Source organism: Vicugna pacos, chromosome 15 (genome assembly GCF_048564905.1).
Source record: "Vicugna pacos chromosome 15, VicPac4, whole genome shotgun sequence".
NCBI classification, from domain to species: Eukaryota; Metazoa; Chordata; class Mammalia; order Artiodactyla; family Camelidae; genus Vicugna; species Vicugna pacos.
The window spans coordinates 55,964,226-55,980,685 of record NC_133001.1 but is presented as its reverse complement, the minus strand read 5'-3'; the positions used below and the strand labels follow the sequence as shown (position 1 = coordinate 55,980,685).

At 41.8% G+C, this 16,460-nt stretch overlaps 1 protein-coding gene across 2 annotated transcripts in view; it reads right to left on the bottom strand.

Annotated features, from left to right (window-relative positions):
• Positions 1 to 16,460, bottom strand: part of MBOAT2 (membrane bound glycerophospholipid O-acyltransferase 2) — a 110,544-nt gene that overhangs the window by 26,327 nt on the left and 67,757 nt on the right. The window contains exon 4 of one of the 2 annotated variants that reach the window (XM_072938238.1): positions 8,190 to 8,285. The exons of the other annotated variant lie outside the window; for it this stretch is intronic. Within the exon in view, the coding sequence (XP_072794339.1) occupies positions 8,190 to 8,285 (96 nt within the window). The remainder of the gene's footprint in view (positions 1 to 8,189; positions 8,286 to 16,460) is intronic. 2 annotated transcript variants of the gene reach the window in all.

The window sequence follows — 16,460 nt, the reverse complement described above, 5'->3', positions numbered from 1 at the left end:
CCTGCAATGAATTTTTCACATTCATGGGTGTTTCATTTATCAAATTATGGTGATGTTTTAAAATCTGTCTTTCCTTTTTGGAAGGTCCATGAGATAAAGACCTGACCGTCTTTTTCACCACTGAATCTCTAGCACCTAGAACAGTGCCTGGCACAAGGTATGTGCTGAATAAATATTTCTAAAATACCAAATTAACTGAATCTTCTGAGCGTCCAGTCAAGATCTAGTAGTGTAGGTTGACTATACTCCCCCCGACCTGTCCGTTCTCATCTGTGCTTGAAAACATCTACCACACTGCTCTGTAGTTACTTACTTTTCTGTCACCACAAAAACCATGAACTTACTGCCTGATTTATCTCTGCACCTTCAGTACCTGACGTACAGTCAGGCTCAAAGTATTAGCTGGTTTGCAAAAGAGTCTCACATCACTTTACTGTTTCCTTTACTGATGATCCTTGACGCTGAACATTTCGTTTTAAAGGGGTGGCTGTCCCCTAGCCTTTGGTCCAGCCTGTCTCAGGTGCGTTCAGGGGTGGCTAACATGAGAGTAAGATGACAGAAGATGAAATAAGTGCTGAGGGACCGTGAAGGAGGATCTTGTAAAGAAAAGTAAAGAAGCACTACGGGGAAAGTTCAGTAAGGGATGAAGGGAGGAATGAGAGCTCAGAGAGTAAAGCCGAGGGAAAACGGACCGGTGAGTCCATCACAGGCACATGTGCGCATGGGCGGGAGACAGACCAGAGTGACGCGGGGGGAGGACCAGCCTCACCCACTGCACAGAACCCAGCGCGCGGGGAAAACTCCTCTAAATGAGGACAATCCCGCGGTTTACAAAGAGATAAACAGGAGTGAGTTTTCTCAACAGTGCAATTTTGTTCATAAATACCTGTCTGGTGACAATTAGAGTGACTTGCACAATTTTCACTTACACCTCTGCTGACACTTTAACGACCGGTTTGCTTTGCATCTAGCGGAGCCTCCAACATCTAATCGCTTCCCAGGTCCTAGGAAGTCTGCGATAACTTGACGTGAATCAGAAAGACTCCTGTTTCCCTGGGGGAGGCTATGCCACGCAGGAGGGGGAGAAGCCTTCGGCCTCAGCCCCTCCAGCAAGTGAGGTCAGCGCCTGGGTGGAGCCACCGGACCGTCCACATGATGACATCGTTAGATTAAGGTGAATCACAGGAATTTTCTCCCGCTGACACTCTGCTAGGAACGCGGAAAGATACGGAGTCTGACTGCTCAAAGTAAGTACTTTAACGGATGAAACAGTTTCAAGTAATATCAAAAAAAATTATTCATCTGATGTAAAGAACCAAAACACTCTGGACTTCTTATGATTTTTTTAAAAAAGGATACAAATTAACTTTGGTTTTTTTTTAACTAAAAAATTGACATGCATTTTTTTCTCTTATGATTTTTTTAAAAAAGGATACAAATTAACTTTGGTTTTTTTTTTAACTAAAACATTGACATGCATTTTTTTTCTCTACAAAGAACGAGAATCACAGGATTTAGTTCTATCACACAGTAAAACCCAAACTGTAGCAAAACATTAACTGACAGTGAATGCTAAAAAAGAACAATCACTTTCTGGGTTGTTCCATTATCTCCAGGAGACTGCTAAACTCTAAAGATACCTGTAAACTAATGCTAAACTACATCTAAGAACCTACTAGGTACAAGGTCTATTTGTCACCTAGGGACAAGTGACCAGACGACAGAGGCAAACTGCTAATTGTCCACTCTCAGCCATCTCTAAGTACACAGGTGCTCTCTCCTGCACACACAGCAGAACCCGCTGACGCCGATGAACACCACGCACCTGACGCCAAAGGAATATGCAGTGAGAGAGAACGGAAAAGGCCGCTGGCTTCCGGGCCATCCATTCACTCATTCCCTTTACTCCCTCGCTCGGAAAACAAGTATTTAATGAGCACCCACAATGCCCCCGGTGCTGGGGATACGCCCTGAACAAGAGAGGGTTCCCGCCGTCATGGAATTGAGGCTGCTCTGGAGAGAGAGGATAATGAACAAACTAACAGGTAAGTGTATCACAGCCAGACGCTGCCAGGTGCTGAGCAGAACAAAGCAGGGCGGGGAGAGGGAGGGACGGGACGGGCGAGCGTGAGCCTGGGAGCAGCCCTGCGGAGGTCTGAGGTAAGAATGTTCCAGGAGAAAGAAAACCAAGTTCACCAGCCTCGAGTGGGAAGACTGGGGAGGAGGCTGGTGTGACTGAAGCAGCTGAGTGAGGACGGGAACGTGCTGCAGACACACAGCAGCAGGGGCGGACCTGGGAGACCTCGGCAGGGCGCCGTGAGGACGCTGGCTTCCACCTGAGAGAGACTGGGAACGACCGGAGGGTGACGGGCAGAGAGCTAACTTGGTTTTGAATGGATGTATTTGGGCCCTGGGTAGAAAAGACTGGGGGGTCCCAGGGTGAGGCTAAGAGGTGGAAGGGGACGGGGGCTCAGTTGGGGGTGACAGCACAGGAGGTCTGAGGTGGACGCCGGGCATCTTCTGGTGGTAAAGACGACAGGATGCGATGATGATCCGATGAAGAATTGGATACAGGGCTTGAGGCCTGAGCCCACCAAGGTTTTTGACCAGAGCAACTAATAGAAGGACAGAGCTGGCTGAGAAGGAAGGCAGGAGGAGCAGGGATTCAGTGTCAGGCAAGTCCAGTGCGAAACACCTATGAGACAACAGGGCAGAAACGTGGGGAACAGACAGCTGGACACGTGAGTCAGGAAACAACTGAAATCCAGACTCATCACGTATCAGTGTAGAAGACTGGGGAGCTGTTTAATGTACCCCCAAGTTACTATTTACAGTAAGGGGAAAATAAAATCACTGTGTGGATTAAATAAAACAGCAATATGACAGATAACTGTAAGCAGTAGCTGAGACACAGCAGATGTTTGATAAAACCTTCATTGAATAAAAACTAGAGAGGGGGGAGGGGGTAGCTCAGTGGTAGAGCACGTGTTTAGCATGCACAAGGTCCTGGGTTCGATCCCCAGTACCTCCGTTAAAATAAATAAGTAAATACATAAATAAAACCAATTGCCCCCAAAATAAAATGAAATAAAATAAATGTAAAAATAAATAAGTAAACACTAGAACTAAGAGAGAGAATGCATCCTGGTGGTTGCCAGGGGCTGGGAGGAGGTGCCAACAGAGGGAAAGTGTTTAATGTGTAAGAGGTTTGATTTTTGGGAGATGGAAATGTTTTGGAACTAGATAGAAGTGGTGTTTGCACAACATCAGGAAGGTACTGAATGCCAATGAATTTGTCATTTTAAAATGGTTAATTTCTAGATTGTGAATTTCACCTCAGTAAGTTATTTAAAGAAAGAATGAAATGCCAAAAAATAAAAATAAAATAAATAAATGCTGGAACTGCTACTGAGCACAAGGCACTGGAGGGGCACAACAATTCACTGTAAAGTGCTGTCTCTGAAGGAGCTTTCTCACTAAAAGGGGAGCTAGACAGGTATGCAAATAACTATATAAAAATGTTATTAGGTGCCAGATGAGATGTTTGAAGAAACGTGTAGATAAATGAGAGAGAACTTCACACTAAGAAAACTGAGGGGAAAAACACTTCCAGCAGGAGTCTTTGCACCTGGGCCTTCAGGAGCGGGGAGGTGTGGACATGAGGGTCAGGTTGGGAGAGGGGCTCTGGGCAGGCAGCATCGGACGGGCCAAAGCATGAAGACAAGGAAGCAGTTACGTGCGGCTGCAGCATCAGACAAGACGGGCTGAGCAGCCAGGCGGGTTATCAGCTTTTTAGAGTCTTAGGACAACCTGCAGATTTCTGATACGTATCACTATACCACGTTGCCTTGTGGACAAATAAAATCGGGGGAAAGGCTCAGGTAAGGAGGGGGACAGACGAATCAAACCACCTAACAGATCCACACCAGTCTCCTCTGGGTAACCTGAACTGCGTTAGCAGCAGCTGGGTGGAATGTTTCCCCAACCAAATGTAGGTCAAGGTGTCGGGAGCTGCTCCTGCAGGATGAAACAGGATAGACGGAACACTGCTGTTTATGGGCTGAATAATTTACATCAGCCCCACTGACAGCACGGCCAGCCAGAGGGTGATAAAGAGCAGCAGGGGGCCTTCCAGGACTGGGCTCAGGGGGCACACGGAGAAGGGGTGAGGCTTTCCACACGGCGGGGGAGGGGGAACCAGACAGTCACACCCGAAGCTTTCAGACCAAATGGTCCCTCCCTTCTTCTGCTGGACAGGACCATCACCTACCAAAGTACTTAGCACCGAGCAAAACACACAGCACTCGCTCAATAAACCTTAGCTCAGTGAACACACAGGGGTAACCAGTAATAAAATACTGAGCACCTGATCACTATCTGGTTAGCTCTGCATATGTCCTTTTTTTTTTCATGTTAATAAAATTTTATTTTTTTATTTTTAAAATTTTATTTTTTATCTTTTTTTGGGGGGGGGATAATTAGGTTTACTTGCTTGTTTCTAGAGGTGGTGCTGGGACCCTGAGCCCAGGACCCCGTGCACGCTAAGCATGCACTCTGCCGCCTGAGCGGTACCCTCCCCTACAATATATTCTTGATTGGAATGGAAAACATGTCACATGTATCTTTTGGGGGGGATGTATTACCCAACCTTCAGCTCCACAAAAATCAACATATTCCAGTCAGAACTCATGGACTTCCTGCCCCCCAAAATCTGCTTCTGCTTCCATCTACAAGGAGGCAAGCACGTGCCCTTCTTCTTCTGTCTCAATACCATTTATGGGATAATCGAGAGAGGCTCTCCCCACTGACCTGCAGTCCCAGCATTTTCATTCTGTACGTGGACCTCCCATCTCCTGTCTGCCCCGTGGGCCTGCTTCTCTCCGCTGGCTTCTCTGACTCGTCTTCTCCCGTGTCCGCCCTACGCATTTGGCCGACGGCCGCTGCACAGACGGTGGCAGGTTTTTACACCGCACGTGCTACTTGGACGCACTCTTCTAGAGGAACTTTTCAATCAATTCGTCTAATTTCTCTCAAAACCCCAACGTGAACTGCATTACACCTACAGCTTAACCCGAGAAAAGCACCATCTTTCCAAAACTGAATGTCACTTTCAGAATAAACAAGGTGTTTCTCCAGTAAGTCTTCTTTAATTGCCGATAGTAAAGTTTTATGGTTTTTTGCACAGAGGCCCCTGCATTTCTTTTTACAGGTGTTCCTAGATATTTCATAGTTTTTATTGTTTTTGAAACGAGGGTCCTTTTTCTATTATATTTCCTAACTGGTTATGGCTGATATAAAGGGAAGGTACTGAACTGTTTTATACTCTCTTGAACCTATCTTCTGAGGCCCACACGAAAGGGAACAATCTAGCTTTTCAACCTTTCTGCAAAATGGAGCTTCTATTAAGAGGCAGGTCCCTTTTATCTAATCAATATTTTAAATGCACCCTGAATCAACCAACCAACCACCCAACCAACCTACCTACCTACCTCTCTACCTGCCTACCGACCTACCTACCTACCTACCTACCAATCTATCTACAGACACACACAGGCACACACACAGCATCAGTGTTCCACACCTCGTGCAGGTAACATTGCCCTACACAGAAGAGCGCCCCTGTGATCCCTCAGCAAGAGCCTGGCTTCCCTTCCTGTGCTTCTAACTTCAGGGCAACGGGACAGCTGAGCATAAAGGACGGGTCACTCTGTTCAGTTCCATTCTCCTCAGACAGCCAGCACTTTGGACAGCTATTACATTCACTCTAATTAGGATCAAGTCAGGGTATTTTCTGTTCACGTGTTGTAAGACACTCAAGGCTTCTAAATGCTCTTGTCTCCTGCATCCATTGAAAAAAAAGAAAAGAAAAAGAGTCTTTTAACGTCACTCTGCCAGGACGGTCTCCTGGACCTCATCTGTCTCTGTCTAATCTTTATCTGTTCAAATGTTTTCTCTTAATAGATAAAAATTACACATTGAAATTGAGAGTTTTATATTAGGTTGTCCACCTTTAAAATGCTGTGTTGGTTTTTTGCAACATACTTAAATATTTTAAATTGTATTTAAATAAAAATTTTAACTTCAGCAGAATACTTAAAGCCATGTCACATAAAACTTTTTAACATGCATTTTGCTTTTACTGTAAACTAGCCTCTAAATTGTGGGGTCATGCAACAAGTCTTTTCCAACAGAACGGGAGAAGAAGTGGCGAGCAGGCATGCTCTCTCCTTGCTCACACGCGACAGCAGACACACCCCTCCATCAACTTAAGAGGATTCCAGAGACCCTGAAGGAGGGCGGACCACAAGAAAGAAGACGGCTGGTTCCTACATGATTGTGGGGCAGCAGAGGCCCCCTCCTCAGTGGTCTGTGCTGTGAGTGAGAAATAAACTTTGATAAAAAATTTCAGTGGAAATTATGTTGCTGTTTTGATAGGAGTCAGCCTATCTAGAGAGTGACAAGAGTTTAGAACAGCAGATCAGGGAAATAAAAAAGGACTAAGATTAAAACGGAGGGGTTAGGAGGACCCAGCAAACACGGGGTCTCACAAATTTGTACTTGGACCAGTCCATATTAATGAATTCAACTCAGCTATGTTAAATTACTTACTAAATCTGGAGGCTTAAAAATATAAGCTGTCAGTCTCTACTTTCATTATCCTAGGATGCCAACATGTGACCTGGGTTACCTCTTCAAGTTCACCAAGATTCTCATGGTGGCCCAATATAATTACTGATTCTGCTCATCAGCTCTTTTCTTCAAGAGTTCCTGTTATTTATAAGCTAGATCACCAGCATCTACTCTCCTTTTCTGAATTCTAAGTGTATTTCTCAATTCTATTCAATATGTTAATTTGACTAACTAGTTATTTTAGTACATGTAATCAATTTTGCTTTGCCTTGGTTTTGTTTGTTCTTTCAGATGCAATTCTTCTAGAGGAGCTTTTCAATCAATTCTTTCATCCAAACCTATTTTTAAAAATCTATTTAATAGAAGTAAAAGTCCACTTTAGTCTCATTAAGTAGAAAAAGATATTTTATCTTCTTAAATTCTCATGTTTCATAACAGTGATTTTTCTCTAAGCTCATATAGCTTTGGTCCTTTTCTACTGTTGAACACTTTTTATTCTCACAGATGTCATGATTTGTTTTGTTTCATTTTTTCCACTTACTTATCCTTAAACTGCATTTCCTGGTAATTATTTATACGTCCAGATGACCCAAGACTGACTCTAAAGCAGGTCTTCTGTATCTTGTTCAATAGAGAAAGCTGTCGGCTTGACATAAAGACTACAGAGGTTTATCTTCAACTTCTTCACTTGGTACCCAGGTGTCAGCAGGTGTCTCTTTATCCTATGGTGAGCAAGTTCATTCATAAGGATATGGACTGAATTTATCTCATAACAGACAATCAGGAAAAAGAGCCACCCAGTACCACGGAGGGACTAAAGCTCCTTTGAAGCAATAAGTGCCAGAAGTTATTTCCACCAGTCAGTAGAACACAAATATAAGAATGTAAAGCATTCCATGGAAGGGAAATGTACAGAAATAAAATACATGCTCAAGTGCCTTCTCCAGGAAAGCCAGACCGAAAAGCTAGTCCAAGGATCTTTGGTCCAAAGAAAGTCCCACAGTGGGTTAAAAAGCAAGAACAAGCAATCAGATGTCACATAGAAGCTGGTGAAATGACCGTATGAAAGGGACTCCAAGGAAGAGAGGAGGGAAGGAGGGAAGGGGGAAGGAGGGAGGGAGGGAGGCAAGGAAGGAAGGAAGGAAGGAAGGAAGGAAGGAAGGAAAGAAGGAAGGAAGGAAGGAAGGAAGGAAGGAAGGAAGGAAGGAAGGAAGGAAGGGTAACAAGGATGCAGGCTCAAAGGGGCTGACTTTCAAAAGTTACAAGTGACTGCAGAAATTTCTATCAGAATTGGACAACGGTTTCAGTATCAGAATGTCATATTAACAAATTTAATTGCCATATATTCAGACATTTTATATACAACAATTTTAAAAACCAGGTTATTTCTGTGAATTACATAAAAGACCACTTTTTTCAAGAAAAAAATGCTAAATTCATAAAAGAATTTTCAACTAAGAGAGTTTTTCTCTTGAACTACTAAATGCAACTAATTTTTGTCCTTTAACCAACATATTAGGAGAGAGAAACAGGCTACTGAATCAAAGTTTTCATCTTACCCTGAAAAATCAGCAGAATATTGTCCATAATCAAAGATATAGACTCTAGAAATTTGGCATACTGTGAGGTATCCCAAAGCAAAGACAAAACAATATCTGGAAAACAAAAACAAGCTAGATTAGTGAAATAAAAAGATTCATTTTACTAAAGAATACATTTTAAACTAATTTATTAACTAGACGGTATGGTTCAAAAATTAAACATTACTAGATCTACTCCACAAATAGCTTTCTTCAATAAATTATAAAAACTTCACTAGTGTCTGCTTCAGTTAACTTGAATTTTATACCATCTCAACGGTAAATGCATTTAATTCCTACCTTTATTTATTTTTTCTTTCCATAAGACCTCATAATATATCTGAAGTCATGCTCACAGCATAAAACTGAATACAGTGAGTGTTTGTGTCTGTTCTATTTATTCCTCCTTCTCTCTAGAAAACAAAATCTAGCCAGAAAATATTTGGCTAAAATATACATTAAGCAAGTTCTTAATAGGGGTTTTTAAAACTTGTCCTCAATCACCTAAAATCATAAACACTTAGTGTGGATCAAGTGGTATTCATTCACATTTTATAATCATAAACATTTAGTAATTTTCAATCTTAAGAGGCATGGGAGAGAGTTGTAATAGTTAAAAATACAGTACGGGGAAGAAGAGAATTTACGTATCAATAGAAGAGAATAGAAATACAGAAACAGAAGCTAGAATATACAACACTGCGTAAAATGGAGGCTGCAATGCAAATTAGCAGGATTGGATGAATTCTCACCAAATTTGGATGGGGAAAGGGAGCCATCCCTTCACGTAAACAATTCTATATGGATTAAAGAATTATATATACAATATGAAACGAAAACACAGTGGGGCTGTGGATAAATATTCACGTGTTCGCAAATTGGGGGAGGACTTTCTAAACATACATAATACAGAAGAAATCAACAGAAAAAAAGCCAGTGTATTTGGCTAAGTTAAAATCTTAAACTTCTCATGTAGATAATTCAGGTGGCTCCATAAAAGGGTTCTTTCAAACTTTGGATAATCTAAATAGGGAATTCAGATCTACTGGAATTATTTCTGAGCAAAGAAAAAGGGAGGAAAGCTTCCTAATTCAAACGATTTACAGAGCTAGTTCGTTCCTGACAGCTACAGCTGATAGAATCGCACACATGCATGTGCACACACAGCGCCGACAAAGCAAACGTCACATAATTTCTAAAAGTCACGTCGCAGATTGCATTTTCCAAAGACAGCTGCAACAACGTCCCTCCGTTCACATGTTCCTCTACAACCTGACCTTCTGTTCCCTTGTCAAGAGGAAGAGTGTTTCTCTACCCACTTTGAACCTGCGTTGGCCCCCTAACTTAGCACTGACCAGTAGAGGATGGCAGAAGGAACACTTTGCTAGTCCTGGAGGAGTCCACAATTAGCCTGGGGGTTTCCACTTCTACCTTTTGGAAGCTGGTAGTCAGGAAAGCAGTGTGACTGTCCCAAGACCATCACGCGTAGAGTTTCTGGAGGACGAATGTGTCAGAGAGAGGGGCACCAAGGAGAGCTAAGTCTTCAGATGTGTTATGAGAAGAAGCTTACGTCAGATGAAAAAGAGGTATCAATCCATCTGAACACTTCCTGAATTCCTGACCCACAGAATCATAAGCAAGATAATATACCAGTTTCTTTTAAGCCACTCTGTTTTGATGGAGGGACATAATCAGAACAGAAACTGGTAAGTGAAAACAGGATGCTACCTCGGGAAAAAGCTAAAACACACTCACTGGCTTTAGGATGAGTAGCAGGTGGCAGCAGGAAAGGTGTCGAGGAGATTGCCAGCAAAGACCTGGAGGGCAGTGAGGAAACCATACAGGAAACGGAGAAAGGGCAACTCAGACTGTACAGCGGCAGAACCTGAGAACTGCTGCCTGTTGAAATAGGGAACGTAAGAAACATACCCCATAAAAGGGCCAACAGGTTTCTCTGAGACGCATACAACAAGGAATGGGTAAAGAGAGAGAAACTGAAAAGGAGAAGTGTTCAGGCTTTGAGCAGAATTCAGAAAAAAATAGAAAGGACTCAGGATAGTCTTTCTGGTCAGCAAAACATCCCTACAGCAATTAGGGTAAAGATGAAGTCAAGGGTACTCTGTGATGACACTTCAGAAAGATTTAAGGCCACATCTTCATAGGTCCTCAGATTTTAAAAAAAGAGCTTCTAAGAATCTTAAGGATATAGACCTCTTTGACTCTCTGCTAGACAGGAACACTGTCAAGAACCTTAAAGATGCTGTCCCACAGCTCTTTCTGACCAAAATAAACAAGAGACTGTCTAACAAAGATCTGTGAGTGCAGCTTCTGTCTAATGCAGGAGATTGCAATTAGATAGATAGGAAGCCCATATCATTTTTAAGGGAGTTATATGAGATTGAACTCAAAATGAAAATAGATCTCTAGGTCCCCCATTATCTACTGTTAGGTAGCAAGCTAAGAAAACTATTTAACTGCAAAATCTGGTTATTGCCTATGAAAAAGGAAGGAAAGCTCAGGGTATGAAGTCAAGAGCCCAGTGGGTGAAGTCAAGAGCCACAGAGAACCATTTGTAGGGATTAGATCTGGGCCCTAATCACGGAGGTGATAACAGGAGTCTGTCCGGATTTCACAATTGCTATGCACCAGGGATTGCTAAGTGACCTGCATTCCTCTTTCATTTGAAAAGAAAGGTCTACCACAGTTATACTACCACTGTTCACCACTGTATACTGGGTACACCAGGGGCCTTGAACTTGACTCTAGTTTACTGGTCCTCCCATGGAGAGCTGCACTTTAAGAACCACACCCAAGAAGCCTCACCCACACTAGACCTGACTTAGATGACAGGATAGAGATCTTGAGCTTGATGCCATGAGATAAGATGCTGGGGATCTGGGGAGGGCAGTGTATTTTTTCTGTGGGATGAATGAGTGTGAATTGTGAGGCCAGAGAACAGACTGTCTTCTGAGACCACTGCCCCCAGGTGCAACCCTCCCTGTTGCACGTGTAGCTTGTACATCAAGAGCTGGAATATAATTCTTCTCACCATGAATCTTAATAATTTGGGTGAGACTTAATAATTTGGTTTATCAACAGAATACAATGGAAATGACTTCCTGAAACTTTAAGACTGGGTCATAGGAAGTCTTGCTGCTTCCTCCTGGGTTTCTTGGAACATGTGTCCTTAGCAAACTCTCTCTGAGCCCAGCCACCACATGTGAGCAGCCCGAGCCCACGTGGAGAGGCAACGTGTCGGTGCTCCAGTCAATAATGCCCACTGATCTCCCAGACAACAGCCAGTATCAACGGCCAGCCTTAGAAGGAACCCTCTTGGATGTCAAGCAGTCATGCTTTCAAATAACTGCAGTTCCAGCCAATATTTAGTAACAACTGCATGAGACCCCAAGCAAACACTGTCCAGCTGACTCGACTCAACACATAGAACCATGAAAAACAATAATAAAGTGTTGTTAAGCCACTAAATTTGGGGTGGTTTGTCATGCTGCAATAAATAACTGAAATAATTCCTTAATAAGACTTTAGAACACTAAAACTAATTGTAATTTAAAATGAGATACCTCAACCAAACAGGGGTTATCTGATAAATGCAAAAATTATTCAGTATAGGAAGACTAGTTAACATGTGTCATCAAAGTGATGACTCAAAGGGAGAAAGTAGTTAGATACATTAAAAAGCACCTAATAAAATTCAATAATGTTTTCACCAAATAGAACTCTTAGTAACCTAAAGGCAAAGGATGTTTTATGAACGTTAAAAAGACCTATCAAAACAGCCAGTACTTTGTCAGCCTGAAACACTAGAAATTCGTGGGAGCAAGCATATGAAAGCTTTTGAGGCAGGAAAGAGGTGTATGTGTTAGCACGGACTACCTTACTTTAAGACTTATTTTGAAAATTCAAATAACATTAAAGTCCACTCTCCTTAAATTAATCTCTAAATTTAACAGCATAATCCCAATCAAAATCCCAACAATACTTTTAGTGGAACCTGGTTTGTTGATTTTCAAGGTCTTCTGTAAAACTATACAAACCTATGCTGAGGAACCTGCCTAGCCCCACCTGGTCAAAGCCTGTGTCACCGTGATTGATAAGGCAGCGCTGACTCAGAAATAGACCAAAAGATTAATCAAAAAGAGAAGAAAGTCCAAAAAAAGACTCCCTGTACAACTGAAAGTTTTGTTTATTGTAAAGCTTACATATAAAGTTAGTGGGAAAAGGATAATGAGGTGAATGAAGTTTAAAAAGTTAGCTCTCCTTTCAGAAATAAAAATCGTTTTCCAGTTCACACTACACACATCCACACAAATCCAGTCAGGTTATGAAAAGACCTAAATGTAAAAAATAAGGCAATAAAAAGTCTAGAATAAAATACAAAAGAACATCATCAAAATCCTGGAATTGGAGAAACCTTCATAAGTGTGACAAAAATGATAATTGCCATGAAGAAGAAGTATTGACAGTATTTATCATACAGAAATTATTGGAAATTTCCATATGGCAAATAACATAAAATTAAATAAGTAACAGAAATTATTTACTACATATAGGTTAAGATAGCTAACAAAGAAATTCTACAAATCAGCAAGAAAAGAATGAAAAATTCAAGTGAAAAAATGGATGAGAATGTGAATGAGCAAATTACAGAATAAAAAAATTCTAACGGCCAGACCATTTAGAAAAGTAAATTAGATTCAAGATAAAGGACTGATCAGGAAATAGTAGTAATAATCCAGAAATGCATATTAGAATGGTAATATTTGATTTATCGAATACCATTAGCAAAAGTTTACAAGTAGACAATATCCAGTTTGGGTGGGGGGAAACTGGCATCCTCAAACACAGTTGGTAGGAACGAAATTTTAAACCTCTTTTTTGGTAGGTGATTTTGCAGTAGACATCAGAATTTGTACATACTCTCCAAACTGCCGATTTCACTTTAAGAAGTCTATCCTAAAAAACAGAAACACTTATTATATGCACAAGGATACAAAGATATTCACTATACCACTATACTTAATGCTAGAAACGGAAAACCAGCTAAAGGTTTCCAATGATATTAATTAAAATAAATGGAAATCATACAATAAATAGAAAGCCCCACTACAGAATTCAGCACCAGTGAATGAAGAGATATGCATATGTATATATAATGAAAATCAGAGTTAAGTGGAAAAGTAAGTTAAAGAACTGTGTGCTTAAAATGCAATTCCACTTCACAGACAAATCTCTATGCCTGTACCCGAACGTGTGTGTATATTTAAACATATACAAATGCGTCATGGAAAAGTTCTGGAACGAAACTGCAGTGGACACTCTCGGCTGACTCACTCCATAGGCATTTCCATCTCCAGTCACCCTTGCTCTCCTTTCCACAGAGGCCAAAGGCTAAGTATCCCATTTCCCAGCCTCCCTTGCAGTTCGAGGTGCTAAGACACAGAGGTGCCCGTGAGAGGTACCAGCAGTCTGCTGAGGCTGCTGGGAGGGACAGACTGTGTCGTCCACTGCGGTGACCATCTGCAAGAGTGTTCCAGATCTGATGCATACCAGCTCATGAGAGTTGTTATGTTTTTCAGGAATTTCTGTAAACTGGTGGTTAAACTCAGCCATTACCAAAATCTAAGTGATATAAATGTAAAATTAAATAAATTATATTACATAGGTAGTAAATGTTCAAAACTCATCACTTCCCAATTACTTCTTTTTTAAAATTTTTTTCAGGGGGAGGTAATTAGGTTTATTTTTTTTTAATAATTTTTTAAATGGAGGTACTGAGGATTGAACCCAGGACCTCATGCATGCTAGACATGCACTCCACCACTGAGCTATATCCCCAGACCCCCAACTACTTCTTGACTTTTGCTATTGGCTGTGCTCTCGAGGTGGCTGACAGCTCCTGGGCCTGTGTGGTAGCAGTGGTACATGACGGAGAGTGAATGAGCGTCTCTTCCTGATTCCACACCCAGAGGTGTCAAGTTAGTAGCTTAAAATCCACCATGGTGAAAGTATTTACAACTTGAAAACTGGCAAACATCATAGATTGTTTAGACCAGGGATCATCAAATCTCGCCCTGACTGTTCGTATAAATGCAATGTTATCTGACCACACCGGTGCCCGTCTCCCTACAGACTGCCTGTGGCTGCTCCGGCCTTAGAGCAGCGGGCTGGGGCTGAACAGCTGTGCAGCGCCCGCGGGGCCATCAAAGCCTCAAATGTTTACTATCTGGCCCTTTACGGGAAAAGTTTGCTGACCCGAATTAGAAGTAATGAAGGGAATGCAAATAATGCACATTAAACTTTAAAAAGTATGTCATGACTGATGACCCGTAGCGATCACACTGTGAATAGCTAAAAAAAAAGAGATCGTAATCTTCCTGTATCCAAAAACCATGATTCAACTCAGCAAAGAAACGGCTCACATTATGGATAAATGAGTGAAGTTCCAACATGTATCTTTATCGTTTCATTTTCAACTTATTCATTATGTAAATAAAAATATCAACCGACATTCCTAATGGAACCACATTTGTTTGTCCATGATGTAAGCAACTTCTTTACTGAATTGGACAAATCTTGTAATCTGATTCTGTCAAATCATGGTTGAATTGCAACCATACATTAGATAGAAGAGTCTATCAAAAAAAAAAAAACTCAATGAAAGCACCGTGTGAGAAAGCAGAAGAGGTCAGATGCAGCTGGTGTGGCATAAATTCCTTCTGCCTGGAACATGGACGGCTGCGGCACCAACCATCATGTATCACGAAGAAGCAAGCTAACAGGTGAAGCGCAGCAGAGCAGAACGAGAGAGAAACCTGCTTCTCTTCTAATGATACTGTTGAGCGGTGACCCTGGCTCTGAAGCACCTAAATCCAGAAAGAATCCCAGGCGGTGGGCTTTTTCCCTATTACTTTGTGCAACTGAAGTGCATTCCTAACTGATACCAGAGCACATCAGATTTTCAATGTTATCTTTCCTTTTGCGTTAGGCTGCAGAAGGGTGATGGGGAAAGCCTCTGGTTTTCCCAGTTTGTACATCAGCAGAGGAAAGCAGACATGTAAGCCAGTGCGTATGTGCACAACGTTACTGCAAGTGCCAGGACCAGGGCATGAATGTCACTGAATGTCTTCAACAGAAAAATACACACACACATAAAATCCAAGCAGACCTGACCTAGATTTAAATAACAGCCCCATCACTTTTTACTATTCCTGTCTGTATGATCTTAAGAAAGTTACTTTACGTCCGAACCCTATAGAAAGCAGACACACGGGGATCCTGAGTGTTCTAACTCAGTCGCCATGGTCTTGTCCTCTCTGCAACTGAGTGGTTTACAGGTCGACGTAAAATGTTGGTCTGGTCAATGAAATATGACACAGGGCTTCTTCCTTCTCAAAGTCTGACACTTGCTACTGTCGTGTGGGTAAGTCCAGCAGCCACCTTCACAGCTTGCAGAAGGAGCTAGCCTACAGACAATGTGCTGAGGTGGCGAAGCAGAAAAGCTAAATAAAGCAAAACATAGAACTTTTCGATGCCCTCATTAAAGCTGAGTTGCTGAGCTAACCAAAATGAGCTACCCTGCCTCACGGCTTCTCTGAGAGAGAACTCTTCCTGTGCTGTTATACCATTATACCACGAGTCAGGACTTCTGCTCTCTGCAGCCTTTAAAAGCATCCTGTTACTAGTATTACTTACAATGAAATTAAATCAGCAACACTTGAAGAGTTCCAGAGAGAACCTTTTCTTATTCACTAAAACAGAGATGTTGAATTGCTGCCTCATTTAAAAAAGAGAAGCCAGATCTAAAATACCCATTCTCTAGATATTAGACATGAAGGGAAAATTGCTCAGGGAAAGACAAGGGCTCGGGGACTATGGAAATTAGTGAGCTAGAAAAGCTGACAACTGAGAAAGAATTCTTCCTAAATGAGGAAAACAGGCAACATCACCAAAAGGTTCAAAATCCTGATGGGAATAAAGACAAAAACTAATCCATGAGTATCTGTTTTAACATGTTGAAATCAAATTACACTGTTTATTTTCCAGGCGCTTTAGCTCAGATGGCTTTGGGTACCACCCAAATTCAGGAAAAGGCCTGCGCACCTGAATACTAACTGAACTTTCTCCTTATTTTGCCTTCTCCACTGTGTATACCTTCCAAGACTCTCTTTGCTTATGTCTAGTCCTGAAATCAAGTGGCCTGAATCCTCGAACTTTGCTCTTCCCTTTCAA